Source organism: Sus scrofa, chromosome 1, assembly GCF_000003025.6.
Source record: "Sus scrofa isolate TJ Tabasco breed Duroc chromosome 1, Sscrofa11.1, whole genome shotgun sequence".
Lineage (NCBI taxonomy): Eukaryota > Metazoa > Chordata > Mammalia > Artiodactyla > Suidae > Sus > Sus scrofa.
In genome coordinates, this window is record NC_010443.5 from 131,085,356 (window position 1) to 131,107,890 (window position 22,535).

General features: G+C 39.0%; 1 protein-coding gene across 3 annotated transcripts in view; it reads right to left on the minus strand.

Annotated features, from left to right (window-relative positions):
* Positions 7,671 to 22,535, minus strand: part of BUB1B (BUB1 mitotic checkpoint serine/threonine kinase B) — a 50,815-nt gene continuing 35,950 nt past the window's right edge. For all 3 annotated transcript variants that reach the window (XM_021097818.1, XM_021097824.1, XM_021097820.1), the window contains 9 exons: positions 20,656 to 20,930; positions 19,685 to 19,818; positions 18,729 to 18,869; positions 18,302 to 18,402; positions 15,251 to 15,400; positions 13,621 to 13,763; positions 10,476 to 10,647; positions 9,591 to 9,697; positions 7,671 to 8,216 (listed from right to left, as the gene is read on the minus strand). In XM_021097818.1, coding sequence (XP_020953477.1) covers positions 7,985 to 8,216; positions 9,591 to 9,697; positions 10,476 to 10,647; positions 13,621 to 13,763; positions 15,251 to 15,400; positions 18,302 to 18,402; positions 18,729 to 18,869; positions 19,685 to 19,818; positions 20,656 to 20,930 — 1,455 coding nt within the window. In that variant the 3' untranslated portion in view covers positions 7,671 to 7,984. The remainder of the gene's footprint in view (positions 8,217 to 9,590; positions 9,698 to 10,475; positions 10,648 to 13,620; positions 13,764 to 15,250; positions 15,401 to 18,301; positions 18,403 to 18,728; positions 18,870 to 19,684; positions 19,819 to 20,655; positions 20,931 to 22,535) is intronic.

Genomic DNA, 22,535 nt, shown 5'->3' on the forward strand with positions numbered 1-22,535 from the left:
TAGCAGCAACTCACTGCCCTTTCAGATTGCACAACACCATGTTTTTTTCATCTACCTTCATTATTATTACAGATATAGTGGTACTCTGTACTGTACATGAATTCACAAGACAGCAAGGCTCCAATCAACTAGCTGGGATTCCAGTGTTTCCATGTAAACAACATTAGAACTAAATTTATACAAACACCTCCAAGCATCTGTACTAAAAGCTTTATTTAGTCCTCAATACTGGGTAAAGTAGACACCCAGGTTATCCTCATTTTATAGAGGATGACACTGGCTCAGAGGGGATAAGTAATTTGTTCATTGCCACACAGAGGAAATTCAGACCCAGGTATTCTGGCTGTACAGGCAGCATCTCTAACTGCCATGCTAGTGTATGGTTTGGCACAACAGGCTCAATACTGAGGAGGTTCTAGCAGGCCCTAGGCCTGAGAAGTTGACTTTCTATAATGTAAGCCCCACATGCAAGTTATAACTAGGGAATAAAAGGACACAAAAAAGATGTCCCAAAGAGCTCATCTGAGTTAGAGAGGCAAGGCATGAATATGTACTATCCAAGGCAACTAACAAAACCATGCATGCAGAAGCCATGGGGCTGCCTCCGGTGCCTACACCATGAAACCTCAACTGCTGGTCCCCATGCTAGGATGCTGGATGGGCCTGTTTGGGTGAGTCCTGAGCAAGGGGCTTCCTTATCTGCTCAGCAACAGGATACAGCTGATCTGGGAGGTGTCGCCGAGCAATGCCAGTTAACTTCTATTTGTTCTGCCTGGCTCCTGTTTCTGCCTGTCTGATCCTCTCGACTTGTTGAGATGCCTTGACTTGCTGTACTACACATTCATTCACCCTTAGCTACCTCATTTCCTGGAATAAGCCAATCTCATTAAAACTTCATGTGTCACTCTTTTCAATATTTTTATCACTTTATTCTAGGATTACCAGTTTTTAAAATTTTGCTTAAAAATGCAAAAGCAAATATATGTTCATCTTTCTGTTCACAGATTTTTATGGGTATTTGTTTTTATGAAATGCCATCCTCACTTTGCTAATTGCAGGACTGAAGCAATTAAATAAAATGCATCACATGACCAGGCCAGTAAGATTAAAACTACTTTGAAATTGCAGCATACACTGAGTCACATAACTGTTTCAAATGAATGTGAAGCTGAATTAAACACACATGGAGGAGTTCCCGTCGTGGCGCCGTGGTTAACGAATCCGACTAGGAACCATGAGGTCGCGGGTTCGGTCCCTGGCCTTGCTCAGTGGGTTAACGATCCGGCGTTGAGCTGTGGTGTAGGTTGCAGACGCGACTCGGATCCAGCGTTGCTGTGGCTCTGGCGTAGGCCGGTGGCTACAGCTCCGATTAGACCCCTAGCCTGGGAACCTCCATATGCTGTGGGAGCGGCCCAAGAAATGGCAAAAAGACAAAAAAACAAACAAACAAACAAAAAAAACACACATGGAAAACAAAGTATACATTTTGATGGAATAAATATGACTGTGAAAATAGCATTTAAATTTGAAAGGAATAAACAGGACAATGAAGGGTATCACAAGGTAAATTCAGCAGTCGATTATAACAGAAGGTTAAAGACACAAATTGACACACTAGAAATGAAGATGAGATTATGATTCCAGGTACATCTATGGTCTAGGATAGATTTCCCCCACCCTTTCACCAAAACTCCAGCATAACTAGTTTTTGTACTTGTGGCTGTATTTTCCAATATTTTAACTCACTACCTAATTTTTTAAAACTCATTACATATTTAATTCACTACTAATACCCCTTTGCTCACAGGGGTTTGAAAACTAGCAGTGTGACTAGGCAACCACTACTTCTCATGGAGAAGCCAATTTGAATTTAGGCAATACTGCTCAGTAGCTGAAAGTTTGCTGTAGGAGCCTCTACAGAAAGAGCAACATTATTGGTAGTATGCTTTTTTTCTTTCCATGCCTGTGGCATGCACAAATTCCTAGGCAAGGGATCAAACTTGTGCCACAGCTGTAACCAGAGCTGCAGCAGTGAAAATGCCAGATCTTTAACCCAGAGCCATGAGGGAACTCCTCCAAGTAGTATGCTTCAATGGGGCTAAAAAAAGTATGTTTATAGACATTTAGCCTGAGTTCATCATTGTTTGTTCCTTTCTTCATCATACAATGTCAGTTTGTGGAAACAAGTTTTTATAGGAAAGCCATAAAATGTACTTTGTTTTGAAAAAAAGTTGAGTTTTATGTAATTCAATCCCTCATTCAGACAGAGGAAGTTGTAATAGTAGGGAAATGATAATTTTAGAAAGCGTATCTTTTTTTTTTTTTATCCTCTTCCCCCCCCTTGTTTTTCACAGAACATTGTTAATTTTTTTTTTTTTTTTGTCTTTTGTCTTTTTTGTTGTTGTTGTTGTTGTTGTTGTTGCTATTTCTTGGGCTGCTCCCGCGGCATATGGAGGTTCCCAGGCTAGGGGTTGAATCGGAGCTGTAGCCACTGGCCTACGCCAGAGCCACAGCAACGCTGGATCCGAGCCGCGTCTGCAACCTACACCACAGCTCACGGCAACGCCGGATCGTTAACCCACTGAGCAAGGCTAGGGACCGAACCCGCAACCTCATGGTTCCTAGTCGGATTCGTTAACCGCTGCGCCACGACGGGAACTCCTAGAAAGCATATCTTGAATAGAAACATTATAAAACATTTGAACATGTATGAGTTTTTAGCATACCAAAAATAGAAATTTAGATATATTATCTTCAATAATTTAAATTTGTTTTCATTCTCTCATTTTAATTCCAAATTAATCTTGCTTTTATATTTAGACAATAAAGTCTCCCAAATTTCCCACTAAAAAAAACCTAAACACTTATTAGGCTTTACTTTTTTGTTAAATGAGGAGAAGGGAAAGGATGACAAAACCATAGCCTATAATTTCTTAGCCTAGATTATCCCATAGACATAAAAGAATAATCAAAATATTCAACATGTTCAGAAACATACAAATTAAAAAGTAAAAGCCTTCATTTGTTCCCCTCTCCACTCTTATACACTCTCCCCAAAGGCAATCACTTTTTCACCCTCAACTTTTTTATTTCAACATAAGCTGAAATACCTGGAGTTCAACTTTTAAAGCTTAACTCAACTTCCAAAGCTTAACTCAGGTTCTGCCATCTACAGGCTTATGCCAAACTGGAAGATTGGGCTTCTGCACCAGTGCCAAGGCACCCTGCCATCCATAGAAATCTGATATCACTTCTGCAAGAGTTCCAGGACTCCTCTTTTCCCAGGGTCTGTCACACTGATTATCCCTTTGGAACTAATGAGCCTTGGAAGCAGGGAGGACAAAGATTACAAAGAGTGCTTTATTTTTGAGCACCTGTGCCAATGCTTCTTTAAGATAAAACATTTCTCAGCTGAAGAAAATGAATATTTAAATTTAATAAACAGTGCCCAATCACCTTCTGCTAATGTACCAATTTGCACTTCCACTAATAATATGTGAGTGATTGTTTCCCTCACCCTCAGAAATACAATTTTCAACCATTTACTATGTAGATGATGAAAATTTCAGGTTTATTTTGCATTTTATTTAATTAGGAGTAAGAGTGAACACTTAATATGTTGGCCATCAAAATGTTTTTAGTGGATTATTCATGCCCTTTATCTATTTCTATTGGTTTTCAACTTTTTTAAAAGAGTTTTTTGGGAGTTCCCGTCGTGACTCAGTGGTTAACGAATCCGACTAGGAACCATGAGGTTGCAGGTTCAATCCCTGGCCTTACTCAATGGGTTAAGGGTCCAGCGTTGCCATGAGCTATGGTGTAGGTTGCAGACCCGGCTCGGATCCCGCGTTGCTGTGGCTCTGGCGTAGGCCGGTGGCTGCAGCTCCAATTCGACCCCTAGCCTGGGAACCTCCATATGCCGTGAGAGCCCAAGAAATGGCAAAAAAAAAAGACAAAAAAAGAGTTTCTTGGTACCCTGGGTAAAACAGTGCTTTTTCAGTCCTCTAGGCACTGGAGTTAAAACCAGGAACAAAGTAAATCCTTGCCCTTAAGGAGCATAAATTCTAGTAGTGGGAAACGGGAGGAAAGAGTATACACATAAAATATACATGTACAATAAAAAAATATCTGCAATGAAAAAAATAGGTGACAGGTGCTGTGGCAAAAATAAAGAGGGATAGAGTAACAGCAGAAGAGCACTGCATGCATGGGATGCTCTTTTGTAGATAAAGGCCAGGGAAGACCTCTGATAAAGTGGAGATCTGAGAAGACACCTGAAGGGAAGTAAGGGAATAATCCATGTGAAGGTATAGGAAAGAATATTCCAGGCAGAGGAAATGAAAAGCAAAAAGGCCATAAAGGAACAGGTCACCATGTTTAAGGAACAGAAAGGAGGTGGGAAGGGTACAGTGGAGTGAGCAATGAAAAGAGGAGTCAGGGAAGAGGGGGGTAGGGTCTTGCAGGCTGTGATTGGTCTTCAGATTTTGCACCATGTGAGATGGAAGGCCATTGGAGGGTTCTGATATGACTGGAGGTGGATGGGGGAAACAGAATAGTTGGGACCTTGAAATAATGCAAGAGAAAGATGATATAAATGTGTAGCAGTAATTTTTCCCAGTTTGAGTTTAGGGTATTTTGGGGGGAGGAGAGTGGGGAGAGATAGGTGGCTAGGTTAGATTTTGTTGTTGTTGTTATTGTTTTGTTGTTGTTTTTAGGGCTGCACCCATGGCATATGGAGGTTCCCAGGCAAGGGGTCAAATCAGAGCTGCAGCTGCTGGCCAACTGCAATGCCAGATCCATGCCGTGACTGCAACCTACACCACAGCTCATGGCAATGCTGGATCCTTAACCTACTGAGTGAGGCCAGGGATCGAACTTGCAACCTCACGGTTCCTAGTTGGATTTGTTTCTGCTGCGCCACAACAGGAACTCATAGATTTTGTTTTTTAATCTATTATGATAATAAATAGCAACCTTTTTGTGCAAATCTTGGTTTTATGTCACAAAGACAAAAAAATCACAAGTCATCTAGTATTTTATATTTTCAGTAGTTTTACTAACATTTTTGATCTATCTAAAATTTTTTTTGCAGATAAGTAGTGATACAAGAAATACCACTGTATATGCCCTTACTGCACAAGGGCACCAGGCTGAGGGGGTAAGTGGGGACTGAAATCTAGTCAAGCTATGATAAATAAAGAATTCACTAGAGGAAGGGCTCTCTTTCTAATTTGCACAAAGGTGCTATATGAACTAGTGGCACTGGTGATAAGAGTTCAAATTCTAATCCATTGTTTCAACATCAGTTATTCAATAATTCATCTTTTCCCAAACTGACTTGAAATACCACCTTTATCTTATTAAATATTCATAGCTTCTTGTGTCTTTGGTGGAACCAAGAACCTCATTAAGGTCGAAGCTTGCCACATTACATTTTTTTTTAAAAAAAATGCACCTTCCGGGAGTTCCTGTTGTGGTGCAGTGGTTGGTGAATCCGACTAGGAACCATGAGGTTTCGGGTTCGATCCCTGGCCTTGCTCAGTGGGTTAAGGATCTGGCGTTGCCGTGAGCTGTGGTGTTGGTCACAGACGCAGCTCAGATCGTGTTGCTGTGGCTCTGGCATAGGCCGGTGGCTACAGCTCTGATTAGACCCCTAGCCTGGGAACCTCCATATGCCGTGGGAAGCGGCCCTAGAAAAGAGAAAAAAACAAAACAAAACAAACAAAATACTTTCCTCACTAGGGAAGTCTTAATATTAGGAGCCAGATTGGAAGCAAATTTGGCATTAGAGTTGCAGCTGGAGAATGAATTCCAATGCAACAGAAAAGAAGCATTTCTTTGCTGTCATTGCTTAGAGACTTTAGCCTAAACATAAGCATCATTTCAAAGAGCCTTGTGCTAACCCTCTGAAAGGCTTTCTTATCTACCTTGAAATAAGAGCCCAACTAACAGTCTAGAGTCCTAATGCTATAGGAAATCTTTTTATTTTCAGATTCAGGCTTGGCATCAGTTAGGGCATTTCTGACTTGGGTGGAAGGTTTCTTATACAACTGTCAGAGGGGGATGAAGGCTCTAACAGTAGATTAGTGGATGTGCACTTTGTGAATATGAGGCACTATATATTCCATGGTCTCTTTCTAAACAAAACCCTGTCTTTTCAGCTTCGTTCTTTTTCTCAGGTCCATCATTACTCTATTTCTGCCCAAGTGAGACAAGAAATAAGAACCATCTGAAGCTTCTGCCAACAAATAGAGGCTTCCTTTTCTCAAGACAAACAACATAAAATATAAGGGAAATGGAAATGCGCCCGCTTTGTGGTTTTAAGCTCAGGCAAAGAGAAAACGAAGACATCAGAGGCACTAATTGGTCAGGTACTATCTTCTCCCCTCTACAAAAAAGGGTCAGGATTGGAGGGGGAAGAGGAATGGAGGAAGAGGTAGCAAGAGTTGCAAGTTCTCTAATAAATTAGCTTCCGCAAGTCTTCCTCTTTCCTTGAGTGGACTTTCAGAAACAAAGCTTTATCCATAGACCAGTGGTTTGTCAGCCTTGCTATTAAGGTTGCTGTAACATTCACTGGATGGTAGTTAAGCCTATGTTAAGAAAGAATCTAAATATACCACCCAGCTTCAGAGTAATGACCTTGTGTCAAGCGGTGGACTGAGAAATGAGAAGAGGAGAATAGATGGGTGAGAGGGGTGGATGGGTTCAATTACATAAAAGAAGCAGGCATATAATTGTATATTCTTAGTTGTATGAGAAGCAAACATGAAAAGGTTTAAAAAGTCACATTTTGGTTAAGAGCAAAATTTCTACATTGATCATCTTCCAGATCCAAGTCATATTCCAGTGCTTTAACTATATATGCTTAAATATTTTTAGTTGAGATATACTTAGAATCTTCTGCTTTCCAGCAATCTTAGAGCAGTAACAGTGACAACTAGAGTAGGAAAAATATAATCAAGCACCAGCACAGAAGCACATTTGATAATTTTGATATTTAGATGTGAAATAGGTAATTTTCATCATCATTTTCTACCAATTTTCTTCCCTACCCCCAAGACCTGGTGTAACTCATGCTTCTGTTTAGTGGTCAGATACTTCATCTAGACCTGTTCTCTCCCAAATGATTCCGTGCTTAAAAGTCATCTTTTTATTCTAACCTTTTGCCACTTCATATCTTCCAAACAACAAAACCCACTTCTATTCCTTCCCCCACCAAGTAATTGTGCATATAACAGAATGATTATTCCATTTCTTAAAGGTTGTGAAAGCCCATTCAAAACCTCTTCTAACTCATAGTCCTAACCAAGAGACCCAGTAGCAGTTGCAGCACTAGATTATATAAGTAGACCAAGGGGCTTGGTGGATAAAAAATGAAAACATTAAAATATGATAAAAATATAAACACAAAAAATTTCAATTTTTCCACTTGAAATTTAAGAAAATTTGGGCTTGTGTAAATTACTTTATCTATTTTTCAATCTAGATCATTTAGTTGAAGGTCAGGGACACCTAAAGGAATGGTTGGCTATTCTGTCTTGTTATGATCCTATCAAAATAGATCCAAGTCTAGAACATATAAATTCCATAGTAAAGTAGCTCCAGTCTGCAAAATTGGGTCATTTATTATCTCACTTGGCAAAAAGTAGATGAGATGTTAGAAGCAGCAATTTAACAAATACAATTTTATTATTTACAAAATACAGTGATCATAAGGGTACATGTCACAAATTACAAATGGGAAAAGTACAGGGAAAAATAGAGACAAATATGTTAAATGGCAATAAGGTACCCATTAATACGGAGTCCATTTAGTATAAAACAGTTCTTTGTTAAACAAAGCCAAGAGTAGGTACAGTGTTAAGTAGAAAATGCCAGTAACCTAGAAATATACTTCTGCCAAAAAGTAAAAAAGTGTTAGTAGTGTACCTAAATTAAATCATAGCATGTACGGGTCCACTGTTACACAGTACAACCATTGGTTTTAGGCAGGAATCTGTGAGAGACTTGACTGCCTATCTTGCTGGAAAAGCAAAGCCCCAGGACTGATTAACGTCCCTACCTTCCATAAAGCTTTGTTCAGGTGACTTTGGAATGTGGTGTCAAACACCCCATTCATTTCTGCTGCAAGTTCCCTCAGAACAGACACTGTGGACTCATCACTGGCATTCAGAATCCGCACAAAGAATTTATTCCACAATTCACCATCTTTTAGCCTAAAAATATATAAAACCATATCCATCAAGATTAGGCATATAAGAGTTAGAATTAATTCTCTCTGTGTTTAACTCAGTGGTACACTTATGCACCAACATGATTTAAGGTAATATCTAGATATCTAGGGTTAGAGATCATTAAAGTAGTCTTTTGAAAGCCCAAAATGTAACTATAAAAGAAAAGCAAAAAATCCAAACAAACAAAAAAACTATCCTGGTGGAAAAAGCCATAATGCAATGCACATAAAGAGAAAGAAAACCTTTCATCTGAATCTATAAATTTCCTCCATGTATGAAGATGCAGCACTTTTCTACCAAGAGAAGAAAAATGAATTTTGTCTCCTCTAACTTTCCTAAAGTCTAGGTCATTAGACAGACTGCAACTTCCTCTCTCCCTCTACCCAGTGTTTATTATCTTTACAACCTTCTCAGAACCCTAAGCTTGAAGTAACTATTGCTTAAATCTATGTTTGTACTTTTTTTTTTTTTAAACCAGAGAAGCTTCTATTATTGTATAAGGCAAGGCTGTTAGGAAACCCCACTAGATGCCCCTGCTTCTGTCTGTATAAGATCCATCTAGAACCATAACCAAATGAGATACCTGAATCTATCCTATATGTCTTAAATTGTATTTCAAACCTATTTTGAAAGTACATGTTAGAGACAAATAAGACTGGCCAAATTCTGAATTAAAGAGAAAAATACAATTCAGTTGTTGGGAGGGGAAAATGGAGGTGAAGGGGTATTAAATTTTCAACATTGAAAGCTTGTTCTGGGAAGTTATTAGCTATGATAAGCTAAAGTGGAACACGGGATATTTAGTAAGTTTCATGAGCAGGCTTGAGGGAGTACTGAGGTTCTAAGACCATGAAGCTCTTATTAAGAGCGTATTTACTTCTCTACCAAGGAGATTCAGCTCTCTGCTTTGGTTTCACCCATTCATTAAATAAATAATAGCCTAAAATCAGTATGTAATTTTCTAAATTAAGAAATTTAACTCTCTTCAAGAGATGCTTATTAATGTTTGATAATAGCTACTAAAAAGGGATACAGGACTAAAACCAATTGGTTAGAAAATTATTCTCACAAAACATTTCTATTAAGACTTCTAAATTGAGAGGCTTCCATAACACAGTCGCAATCTGTATGTCTATGATATGTGTAGGTCCAGAATGATGTCTGAATAGTTTGAGTCCTACTTTTAATTAGCAATTCCCTTGTCCTGCACTAGGTGCTCCACTGATACTCTTAATGAAAAATGGTTAAAATTAATGAAATCGTGGGGCATTTGGACTAACTATCGAAGCAGAGATCACACAAGATAAAGAGAAAATTATTTGGACAGGCAAAGACCCTGATATCACAAATACTTACTCAGAAATATTTTGGCTAAGTTTCCAGAGGGACCCATCCCAGAAGACCTGTAGGTGTTCCTTGAACAATAGTAAATGTGCTAAATCTGCTATACCAAACAGATCTACCTGAAATCACAAAAAGCACCATCAGCTAAAGTAATTCTCTGCTAATATCATGCCAATTTATATATGTAGGAAGTTAATAGGTATTGTAGTGCTTAACTAAGTTTATTTTGTGACATACATTTTTAGTAAACTGTTCCTTACCCTTATAGTAAAGGGAGAAACTGCCCAAAGAAATGATCAGTAGAGTCAACTCTAAGAAGTACCCTTAAGAACAAAAGATGACAAAAATATCCGGACTGTCAAATTTGTACACCTACTGAATTTGCATGGACTCCAGCTGTGATCTAAATGTGGTCCACATGACTAGTTCAGGTTTATCCTACGTATTCAATCAGCAAATGCCATATATCCACTACCGAATCAGAAGGGATTTTTGCACATACTGCCACCACATAAAACATTTTACATTTGTCCTACTATTCTTTTTATATATATTATTTCATTTAATCCTCACAAGAATTCTGATGTACACAGCGCAGATTATTTATCTTTATTTTACACAGAAGATTACAGAAAATGATTTATAAAAGACCACACAGGTTAAGTGGTAGAAATGGCCCTGACACTTCGGTTACTGAGTTAGGCATGTGTCTGCACGTGTATGTGTATATTCTTCAGTGTTGTGACAGAAAAATGGCATATTTTGCTTGACTTGGTGATATCTAAAAACTAGGTCATCTGTTCCAGGAGAGAAAGTATCAGTAAATACAAGCTTTCAAGATAAGAAAGAGATTAAGAAACCCTCTCCATATTTGCTCAGGCTTGTTTTCACACTTACCTGGTAGGGAGAAGAACAGTTAGCCAGGATCTTTTGTCCTTCCAGGATCTGTACAGTCCGAAAGCCGCTGAGGTTAAAAACGTCTAGCTGTGCCCTAAGGTCGACGCTGTAGGAGAAGTCCACTATCTTCAAAGCTTGATTGTTTTTATCGCAATCATAGGGATCATGGATTCTAAGCCCAGATTTAAGAGAAAGAGATAATAAAATAGAGGCCATGAAACGAGCTGCATAGCTGGTCTTTAAAAAAAAAAAAGGGAAAAAAAAAAAAAAAAAGAAAAGAAAAAAGGAGGTACTGCAGGTGTGTCTTAGCTATGCAAACAACTCCCTCCAGTGGTTAGTTATGAAAATGCACCTGTAAGAGCAGTGTAAGTGTCCTCCCAACTAGAAAATGTCAAGATTAGTGACATAAACTATATCTAAATCATAGTACATAACCACCACAGAACATTTATCAAGTTTCCATATTATATAAAGTACTAAAAGTAGAGTGCAGGTCTCTGCCTTGCACTGTACATATTAAAACTACAACAGGAATGACTTATACACTGACAAGAATTATGATGGAGGAAATTAAGCTCTTATAGGTGTTATAGCCTTTCTTGTTTATGATACATTATCATATATTAGGTTTTCTGAGTGTCATTCAGATCCCTCCTTCCCAGAGTTTAATCGAAAACAGCGTAAGGCTGTTTTTATCCTGTAAATTGACACGTTTACAAAATATTGTTAACTAACACCATATTCTATCTGTAATTCCAACGATTACTTCCGAAAAAACCCAAAAAACTTTATAGCACTAACTTGCTATTATATTTTTCTTGGGCTTATCTATTTCATGCAATAAAGATACTCTTCCAAAAAACAGGTACTATTTATGTGAGAGAAGAATGGATTTTTATGTGTTCCGTTTGTTTCTCTGCTTTTCTCAGTTCTTTCAAATCCTTGATTGATATCACTGGCAGGTCTTATATTCCTAAATACAGGATTAATCCCATCACATACACCTCCACAGCACAGAATAATCTATTTTACTTTAAAAATTTCAAGTGCTCCCATTTTTCCTTACTACAAGATGCAACTCTTTTTTTGGCCATCATAAAACTATAATACCAAAATATTTTCAAAACTTGGAAGAGGTAGGAAAAAATGTTTCTTAGATTAATAAAAAGAAGAAGGAAGATCTCCTAGCTCTCTAATCAGCCATTCACTGTTACCATGGGCAAGACATTCCACTTTTTTGGATTTCATTTTACACACACACACACATACACACACAGAGGGAGGGAGGGAGAGAGGGATAGATAGAGAGAGAGAGACATTGCATTAAGTGATTTCAAAAGGCTCTTTCAATTCCTTGTGAATCCATATGAAATTCCCTATCAAATTTCAAAAGTTGTGATGAAGTAATAGGCAATGTCGCTTCAACACTATGTGCTTTCTTGGAGTACTCCAGTGACTGAGAGAAGGCTATGTGAATACACAGCACTCAAATGCCCAATCCTAAAAGGGCTCAGAAAATCCCTTTGCCTACAATTTCCATGAGAAATCCTGAGAACTCTGGGGAGTTCCCGTCGTGGCGCAGCGGTTAACGAATCCGACTAGGAACCATGAGGTTGTGGGTTCGGTCCCTGCCCTTGCTCAGTGGGTTAACGATCCGGCGTTGCCGTGAGCTGTGGTATAGGTTGCAGACGCGGCTCGGATCCCGCGTTGCTGTGGCTCTGGCGTAGGCCGGCGGCTACAGCTCCGATTTGACCCCTAGCCTGGGAACCTCCATATGCTGCGGGAGTGGCCTAAAGAAATGGCAAAAAGACAAAAAAAAAAAAAAAAGAAAAAGAAAAAAAAGAAATCCTGAGAACTCTGGGAATACCCTCAAAAATTTCAGTATTGTGAAACACAATGAAAATAAAAACGTATTATTCAAGGATTTTTCATATTTAGAAACATACAGGCAGATTTTTGGTGATCATAACGGCTGGGAGACAAGTTATGAAATAACTTGTATTTAATAGAGTTGGGGATAGTTATGGGGGTAGTAGATATAAAACATCCAGAAGTGCTTGGAACTGGCCTTCACAAAGACTTACCTCACTCAAAGTACCCATGGTGCCCTGGATGAGAAATGCTGCTGTCTTATGCCTGGGGAAACCTCTGCCATCTCAGGAAAGAAGGTATGCTCTAGTTCTTTTGGTTATAATTGCAGAAATACATTGAGGGCTCTTTTAACTTCCATGCCAACTATGATTTAGTCTAATTCAATTTCCTCTTACAGAATAAATAGTCAAGAGAAATGTAAACAATGATTCCAGCTTGTAGCGTACACCAATGACCTCAGAGAGAAAGTTTAGCTGCTTACCTAAGATACAAGGTTGGGGCAGACAAAGTATCTTTAAACCAGACTGCTATACTTAAATACCATAAGACCAATGACTGCTAGAAGGGTGCGCTGGTCCTCTAATCCTTTCCATAGAACAAAAATTGTCTGCCTTCTTTGCCTTGTTTATACCTCAATGTTTTCTGTATTTTCTCAGTTCTTACTATTTGGGCTTCATTTCTTATTTCCGGTTCTGTGCTCATCCTTTGAACCTGATGGCTAAACTGGATTTAATTTTCTTGGCATGGTTTGCATTTGCACTCTGGCTTTACCTACTTCTCTTGGCAATTATCTCAATTTGCTGTGACTTAAGCTTTGGTCTTTGAAACTGAGCAGTGCCTTAGCATCCTCACTAGTTCTGTACTGGCTCCCCACAAAGACTAAACAATCATCTTTACATTTCCCCAAATATTCATAGTTTATATCTCTTCTTGACAGGAATCATCACAATAGAGTGGTTAATTCTTTTTTTTTTTTTTTTTTTTTCTGAATTATTTCCTCAATGTGTCTTTTCTTTGGCCATACCCATGGCATGAAGAAGTTCCTGGGCCAGGGATCAAACCAGTGCCAGATCCTTAACCCGCTGAGCCACCAGGAACTCCTTTTTGAGTTTTAAAAAACTATTTCTGGTGGCTACTGACTTTTAGACAGCAAATATTATCTTAACATACTATGTTCATTAATATGGCATTTATCAAAAGGCAAAAGAAAATGGCAACTAACCATGTTTTAAGACAAAGCTGACAAAATTATAAGAGAATGAAAAGCACCAACCTGTTTCTAAGAATCAGACTCCTTGGACTCAAGTCACCATGGACTATTTCTGCTTTGTGTAGTTTCTCCACTATTGTCAAAAGGTTATAAATAATCAACACTGTCATTTCATGAGTAATAAATTCACTGTGTTGAAGAAGATCCTGGAAACAGAAGGATAGAAAATTAGTTCTTAAGTTGGGGTTACTACTTACACTCAATACCTTGCTTACTGCTGCTCTAAGCCCATGTAGTTAAAACATGGACTCCTTTGTAGGTGGGGTTTTTGTCCCATTTTTAACAATGCTGCTTTCTGATAAGATTGTTTATAAGGATTTAATGAAATAATGAATGAAGAGTATCAGGGTGAACCTAACCCATAATAGGTGCTCTATAAATGGTAGTTTTAAAATATCCTCATTCCAACCATTTTGGAGAATATTACCATCAAAATACGCAGCAAAACCATCACTATGTTGTACCCTGAATCTAATATAACACTATACTAACTGTAATTCAATTAAAAATAAGGGATGAGAAATAAAAACCTTGGAAACACTAAACAAAAAAGGGGGGGGGGCAGGAGAACCTTAAGAAAATTCCAAAGAATAAAATGATATATTGTGTTTGGGTTCCAAAAATAATCGGGGCGAGGGAAGTATAGATAAAACAAGAGTGGCAAAACTAGACCTCTGGTTTCTATTTCACATGTAAGGAGCTTGGAAGTTGCCACTCTGTCCTAACAAGTAAAAAGCTAAACAAATTGAAAAATTACTAACTCTTCTAGGATCTGTAAGCATGGGGGGCCCCCCCACATTTTTGTGAATTTTATCTCTAGAAGCCAGACCAGGTTCTCATAGTGAATACTGTAGAAAAAGTCCCCTTGTGGTCTGGCATGGAAGGGGAAGAGAAATCATTTGGAATAGGCCAGAGCACTCTGTTCTTCTTAACAAGACCTGCCTTCAGGGGAAACTAGTTAACCAGAACCTCATCAGCTGGAGTATTATCAGAGACTACATGACCTGGGGATGGGAAATACCCAGTTCCAGCCCACTTTAGCCAGGGTAGGTGCAGGGGGTGGGGTTGGGGGGGTAAGAATGAGAAACTTGTAAAGTTCACAGTCCAAAGGCACAGGCTCATTATAGAAGATGATAAATCATGGCACTGCACAACCCTTTCCCTCTGCCCACACCTCATTACCACATTACTTGAGGCCTATTCACAGCCATTTCTTTTACCCAGTACATCATGTCTGGCTATCAAAAAAAAAAAAATTACAAAAAGAAAGAAAGGAAGGAAGGCATAATAAATGACAAAAAATACAATTTGAAGAGACAAAACAAGAATCAAAACCAAAAATGGCAGGGATATTGGAATTATCAGACCTGGAACTGAAAACAAGTGCAGTCATGAGCTAGTAATGATCATAGTTATTTGTATACGCTTGAAACTTGACCTAATGAAGTTAAAAGAGGTTTTTGGTCAAAATAACCTAGGAAAAGAAAATAGTCAATGCTTTAAACTCATAATTTATTTTCTCTATTTCTACAAGATTAAAAGGAATTCCGTACTACTTTTTTTTTTTTTTTTTGCTAAATGGAGCACAAATCTCTCTACTTGAACACTTTAAATATTTCATATTATTGCAAACCTGAATGGTGAAGCAGTTTATATATTGGTGCCAAATGATACAGCCATCTTGGTATTGGTAACAGCTGCACAAATTATCACACTCCTCATTTAAACGCTCCTTTAACTTGAGGTTGATATAAAAGTCCCATAGGACAGGTTGAGACGATACCTGTAGGAAAACATTTTAAAAATAAGAGCCATTAGAATCTATAGGTTTGGTTGGCAGATTGAAAACATTTCCTCCAGCCCTTCTGATTTCCTCCAGCCCTTCTGATATCCCAAAAGAACTACTAATAAAGGGATATTTTTAAAGGCATAAACTTTAGTAAAGGATAGAGCTCCCCTCTACTCTTTAGACTAATTTCTCTACTCAGCTTTCAGGAGGCTAAGCAGCCAGGATTATATGCTCCAGGTGGGAGACCAGAAATTTTCTCTGAGGAATTTGATAAACTCATGAGAAAAGACGTAAAGATTGGGGATTTTCCAACTAAAGGGCCAAGTGAGATCACTGTACAGTGAGGTCTACAGCTGTCAAAGTCCCTCCATATACACAGAACTTTCAACTGTCTTCTTAGAGTCCCACACTTAAAGCGAGGGCCAAAGATTTGAAAAAAGCGTCTAACATGAAAGAGAGAGAAAAACATACAAAAGGAAACAGATGATGCAGGGCAAAAAAAAAAAAAAGCATCATTAATATACTCAGAGATAAGGAATATTTCACCTAAGAAACAATCAGAATGCTACAAAGGAAATTCAAAGAATTAAAAGAAGAGCTCTCACAAATAAAATACAGTATAAAAGAAATGAAAAAACCCAGTAAAAAGTCTGAAAATAAAGTTGACAAAGCATTCCAGAAAATAAAGCAAAAAGACAAAGAGAAAAAAGGAGAAAAAAAAGATAAGATTTAATGAGTTTTGACACATATATACTTCAGGGCAATTACTACCACACTCAAAACATAGAAACCTAGAACACAGACCATTACTACACCTCCCCAAATCTCATATTCTCTTTCCAAGATATCCCTATTTCTTAACTCTGACCCCAAGAAAATGCTGACCATCTATATAAGTGAGATTTGTTCCAGCACATCTTTAACAAGGTTAGCCTAATACAGTATATATCCTTTTGAGTCTTTTTCAATCAGAATATTTTGAGAAACATCCATTCTGTTACACAAAGCATTTGTTTGTTCTTTTAATTACTGAATAACATTGCATTGTATGGATAAAACAGGTTGTTTATCCATTCACTTGTTAAAGGACATTTGTTTGCAATATTCAGCTATTATGAATAAAAAAAGCTGCAATAAATACTGGATTAAAATATTTCTATGGGGAGTTCCCGTCGTGGCACAGTGGTTAACGAATCCGACTAGGAACCATGAGGTTGCGGGTTCGGTCCCTGGCCTTGCTCAGTGGGTTAACGATCCGGCGTTGCCGTGAGCTGTGGTGTAGGTTGCAGACGTGGCTCGGATCCTGCGTTGCTGTGGCTCTGGCGTAGGCCAGTGGCTACAGCTCTGATTCGACCCCTAGCCTGGGAACCTCCATATGCCGCAAGAGCAGCCCAAAGACATAGCAAAAAGACAAAAAAAATAAATATTTCTATGGACATAACTATTCGGCTTTCCTGGATAAATACCCAAGGATGGAGAAAGATAAGATTTTTAAAGAATCTGTTCAGGAGATCCCAAATCCTAATAAAAAGAATTCTCAATGAGAGTACAGAGAAGACTTACCAAAGTGTGTAACTGAAATTTCAGAATACTGGGGATAAACATATGATTCTATGAGGGGAGTTTCTGTTGTGGCACAGCACAAATGAATCTGACTAGGAACCATGAGGTTGCGGGTTTGGTCCCTGGCCTCGTTCAGTGGGTTAAGGATCTGGCATTGCTGTGAGCTGTGGTGTAGTTTGCAGACGTGACTTGGATCTGGTATTGCTGTGGCTTAAACCCTAGCCTGGGAACTTCCATATGCTGTGGGTGTGGCCCTAAAAAAAAAAAAAAAAAAAAAAAAAAAAAAGATCCTACAAGGATCCGGGGGTGGGAATCACACAGACTGGCAAAAGATTTTAAAAGCAATGTTAGAAGCCTAAAGCTAATGGAGTTCATTTTTAAAACTAAGGAAAAAAGTTTTTAGGAGTTTCCGTCATGGCTCAGTGGTAACGAACCTGACTAGTATTCATGTGGATGTGGGTTCTATCCCTGGCCTCACTCAGTGGGTTAAGGATCTTGCGTTGCTGTGCCTGTGGCATAGGCCAGCAACTGTAGCTCTGATACGACCCCTAGCCTGGGAATTTCCATATGCCGTGGGTGCAGCCATAAAAAGCAACAAGTTTTGAACCTAGAATTCTAATATCCAGCCTAACTACCAATCAAATAAAGATGTGGAGTAAGAAATTTTCTGACATTCAAGGTTTCAAAAAATTACGTCCTATGCATCCTTTCTCAGGAAGCTAAAATATGAGGACTTAAACCAAGAAGGAGAAAAAATAGGATCCAATGTAACTGGACATTCAATATAAAAAAAGAGACAATGTGAATCCCCGGGACAATGGTGAATGAAAATTTCAGGGTAACATACTGAGTGTAGCTTAGAATGAATGTAATTTGCCCAGATCGGAGCAGGCCTAGAAATTTCAGGAGAGATGTTCTCAAAAAGATAAAACTGATAGACTACCTAACATGTTTGGAAAAATTTAGAAATTTACACAATGCCCTCTCATTTTTCTCTTTTTTTTGGGATGGGGGAATGTTTAATTTTTGTTGTTGTTGTTGTTTTTGCCATGCCCCCGACATGCAGAAGTTCGGGCCAGGGATCAAACCTGTGCCACAGCAGTGACCCAAGCCACAGCAGTGACCTGCTGAGCCACTAGGGAACTCCAATACCCTCTCATCTTTGGTATCTGATCTTGGCAATACAACAGAGAGTGATTTCTTGATGCATCACTGACTTTCCTATAAGGAAGCTTAGACTAGTAGAAGGATTTGATAGTACCAGGGGGCCACAGTTACTGCTTCAACCCACATTATTTACAAAGTAATTGAGATGAAAAAAATCAGTCCCACCTTTATTATGGTTAACTCTGCAGAGTTTCTTGGCGTCACCCAGAATAATTTGTAATCTTCACATGTCAGGTATTCTTGTATAATGCAGTAATCCTCATTATCTGTTGAGAAGGTTTGATTCCATTTAAAAATCACTGTGAATATGCACAGCCCCCTAACTTTTACTTCCTGGTTTAAGGGCTAAAGGCATTATGTATTTGCCAGTTGGTAGCATGTAGAATAATTTGAAAAATCACTTGTTAAATATTGAAAGAGAAGACAGAATTCCTTGTTAATGGGACATGAACTTATCAAAGTGTCAACTTCTACAATGCTGTTTCTTACAATCTAGAAATATTGATTGTGCTTAAGTAGCAATTTCAAGTACAAATAATCACTTATTTGTATACTGTCATACACAAAAGGACATGCATTCAATGATACTTACCCAATTCAATTTCCTTCTCTATTTCCAAATTAGGCATTGGTCGATCTTCTATAAAAAATTCTGCAGAGGCAGTCAGCTCTGGCAGGGATTTTAGCAGTTGTCTGCGATACTGTGAACACCAGGGTGACTGAGGAGGGCCATCTGGGGGGAAAGAAGTTGGGAAAAAAAAAAAAAAAAAAAAGGAGTTTCTCTTGTGGCTCAGCCAGTTAAGATCCCAACTAGTATCCATGAGGATGCAGGTTCAATCTCTGGCCTTGCTCAGTGGGTTAAAGGATCTGGTGTTGCCGTGAGCTGCAGTGTAGGTTGCAGACTCAGCTCGGATCTGGCACTGCTGTGGCTGTGGCACAGGCTGGTAGCTGCAGCTCCAATTCCACCCCTAGCCTGAAAACTTCCATATACCTTCCAGGTGTGGCCCTAAGGAAAAAAAAAATTACCCTCTAGGAGTTCCCATTGTGGCTCAGTGGTTAATAACCCCGACTAGCATCCATGAGGATGTGGTTTGATCCCTGGCCTCACTCAATGGGTTAAGAATCCAGAGTTCCTGTGAGCTGTGGTGTAGGTTGCAGCTTGGATCCCGAGTTGCTGTGGCTGTTGTGTAGGCTGATGGCTACAACTCCGATTGGACACCTAGCCTGGGAAATCTCCATATGCCACAGGTACAGCCCTAAAAACAAAAAATTAAAAAATTAAAAAAAAATTACCCGCTGAACTTAAAGTGGATATTATAGCAGAGAAAGAGGGAAAAAACCAAGATTGCATGATCAACACTGCTAACATAACAATAATCATGTATCTCATTCCTTTATGATACTGAGTTCAGTTAGTACTCATTTATTCTAAGGAGTTAACGATTTATGGCAACTTTTGTATAGAAGAAATACACATAGCTTAGTTTGCTATGATAAATAAGTGTAGACATGTAGAAATTTGCTTACAAGTGTTATACTTAAATCTACCTGCAGTCTCATTAGTGAGCTCCAGTTTCTCAGGAATTTGAAGACATTTGATGGAGGAGGTGCTTGTAACTGAGGCAGAAGACCCAGAGAACCCAGAGGAGTGTGTTGCTTCACGGCTGTCTTCAATAATTGGGCTGAAAGAACCACAAATGAGTCAATCCTCATAGGAATAATATATAGACTTATATTTATTATAATTTTATTTGATATTCAATAGCCTCACTAAAAAAATTTTTTATAGGCGTTCCCGTCGTGGCTCAGTGGTTAATGAATCCGACTAGGAACAATGAGGTTTCGGGTTCGATCCCTGGCCTTGCTCAGTGGGTTAAGGATCTGGCATCGCTGTGAGCTGTGGTGTAGGTCGAAGATAACGCTCAGATCCCCTGTGGCTGTGGCTCTGACGTACACCAGCAACTACAGCTCTGACTGGACCCCTAGCTTGGGAACCTCCATATGCCTCGGTGTGACCCTAGAAAAGACCAAAAAAAAAAAAAAAAAATTTTTTTTTTTAATAAATGCAATTTAACTATTTATTTAGTCTTTCTAGGGCCATACCTGTGGCATATGGAGGTTCCCAGGCTGAGGTTAAATTGGAGCTGCTGCTGCCAGTCTATACCATGGTCACATCAACACAGGATCCGGCCATATTTGTGACCTTCACTGCCTCACAGCAATGCCAAATCCTCAACCCAATGAACGAGGCCAGGGATTGAGCCTGCATCCTCAAGGACTAGTCAGGTTTGTTACCGCTGAGCCACAACAGGAAAATTTACTTCTAACCCTCAATTCATCAATTACTAAATCCTACTGACACTTTATCCAGCGGAGTCCTACTGTCATGTAAAGCACTTAATTAGCACAGTACCTGGCAGATAGTAAGAGCTTGATAATTGAATGCTATAGCTGACAAGCACACACAGAATAAGAGAGCCCTCAAACAATCTGGTGTGTACAACATAAAATCATCTCACCTCAGCTTTTTGATGCTGAGAGTTGGATTGTAGATAGTGCCACAAGCAGTTTGTTGGTCCTCAGAGGTCTTTACATCTAGATCTTCTTCCTGCAACTGTCTCTTAGAATCAGAAGGGAGATCCTTCAAGCATATCATCTCATGAAAAGGAGTGGATGCGAAATGAGCTGCTCTAGCGAAGTCACAAGTGTCTTCTGGGTTAGGACAAATAGTTACATTCCTGAAACCTGTGATAATAGCATCCTCACTCAAGGGCTCAATTCCTGTAAATTCATCCTGAAATAAAAACCATATAAAATGTAGCTGAAACATTTCAATGAGCATATGAATGGCCTATCTTTTTACTGAAAGAGACATATTAACTAAGTGATTTTTAACACAGGGTACAAAGGTATCATATCAGAATCTCTAGGGAAAGATAATTTTTAAAAGCACATAATGTGTGAGGGAAAAGGCTTTTTATCACAAAAACAACAAACTATATTTCATAAAAAAATACACTGTGAGTATTCTCTACACAAAGGAAAAATACTCGACAAATTTTTTTACCCAGCCAATTTCACCTGGGAACTAGAGGATTAAAACTTTTTTTTTCCTGGCTTTTGCCTAGAAAATGTTCTAATAATCTGCTATCTTCCTAGTTTTCAAGTCTTCTTCTATGACAAATATTTAATTATTACTTTTTTTCTTAAAGGTAATTCATGGTCATGGTAGAAAGTATGGAAAACAAAGTACAAAATAATGGAAAACATTTAAAACATGCCTTTGCTTTAAAATACAGATAGTTTTAAAGTGTACTGGTTAAAAAAGATATACAGTGAAAGTCTCTCTCCTGCACTTGATCCCCCTACATCTCCACTCCAACTACTACTCCCCAGAAGCAACTGCTATAACTGGTAAAATATGAGCACAAGCAATTCCTGTGCATGCAAGAGGTTTTTTTGTGTGTGTGTCTTTTCAGGGCCACACCCGTGGCATATGGAGGTTCCCAGGCTAGGGGTCCAATCGGAGCTGCAGCTGCTGGACTATGCCAGGGCCACAGCAACACCAGATCTGAGCCATGTCTGTGATCTACACCATAGCTCACAGCAATGCTGGATCCTTAACCCACAGTGAGGTCAGGGATCGAACCCACGTCCTCATGGATACTAATCAGGTTCGTTAACCACTGAGCCACGATGGGAACTCCAAGAGGTTTTAAAACAAGTGAAATTATAGCATATATGCTAGCCTATATTATTCCTTCCCATTTTTAGCATATTTTCGGTGCTATTTAAAACTATTTAGAAACACGATGCTAAGACTGTAGGTCTATCAGAAGTTGACCCACTGTTTTAGGTTATTCTCTGTTTTTCTTTTTTTTTCTTTTCTTTTTTTGTCTTTTTGCTGTTTCTTTGGGGCTGCTCCCGTGGCATATGGAGGTTCCCAGGCTAGGGGTTGAATCGGAGCTGTAGCCGCCGGCCTACGCCAGAGCCACAGCAACGCGGGATCCGAGCCACGTCTGCAACCTACACCACAGCTCACGGCAACGCCGGATCGTTAACCCACTGAGCAAGGGCAGGGACCGAACCCACAACCTCATGGTTCCTAGTCGGATTCGTTAACCACTGAACCACTGCGCCACGACGGGAACTCCTATTCTCTGTTTTTCACTATCACAAAACTATTTTAAATATCCTTGTAGATTTAAATCTTTAGGAATATGCTAATTTTCTTAGGAATAATTCATAAAAGTAGAACTATCAGGTCAAAAAGGTCATGAACACTAAGGTTCTTTTTTTTTTTTTGTCTTTTTGCCTTTTTCTAGGGCCACTCCCACGGCATATGGAGGTTCCTAGGCTAGGGGTCTAATCAGAGCTGTAGCCACCAGCCTACGCCAGA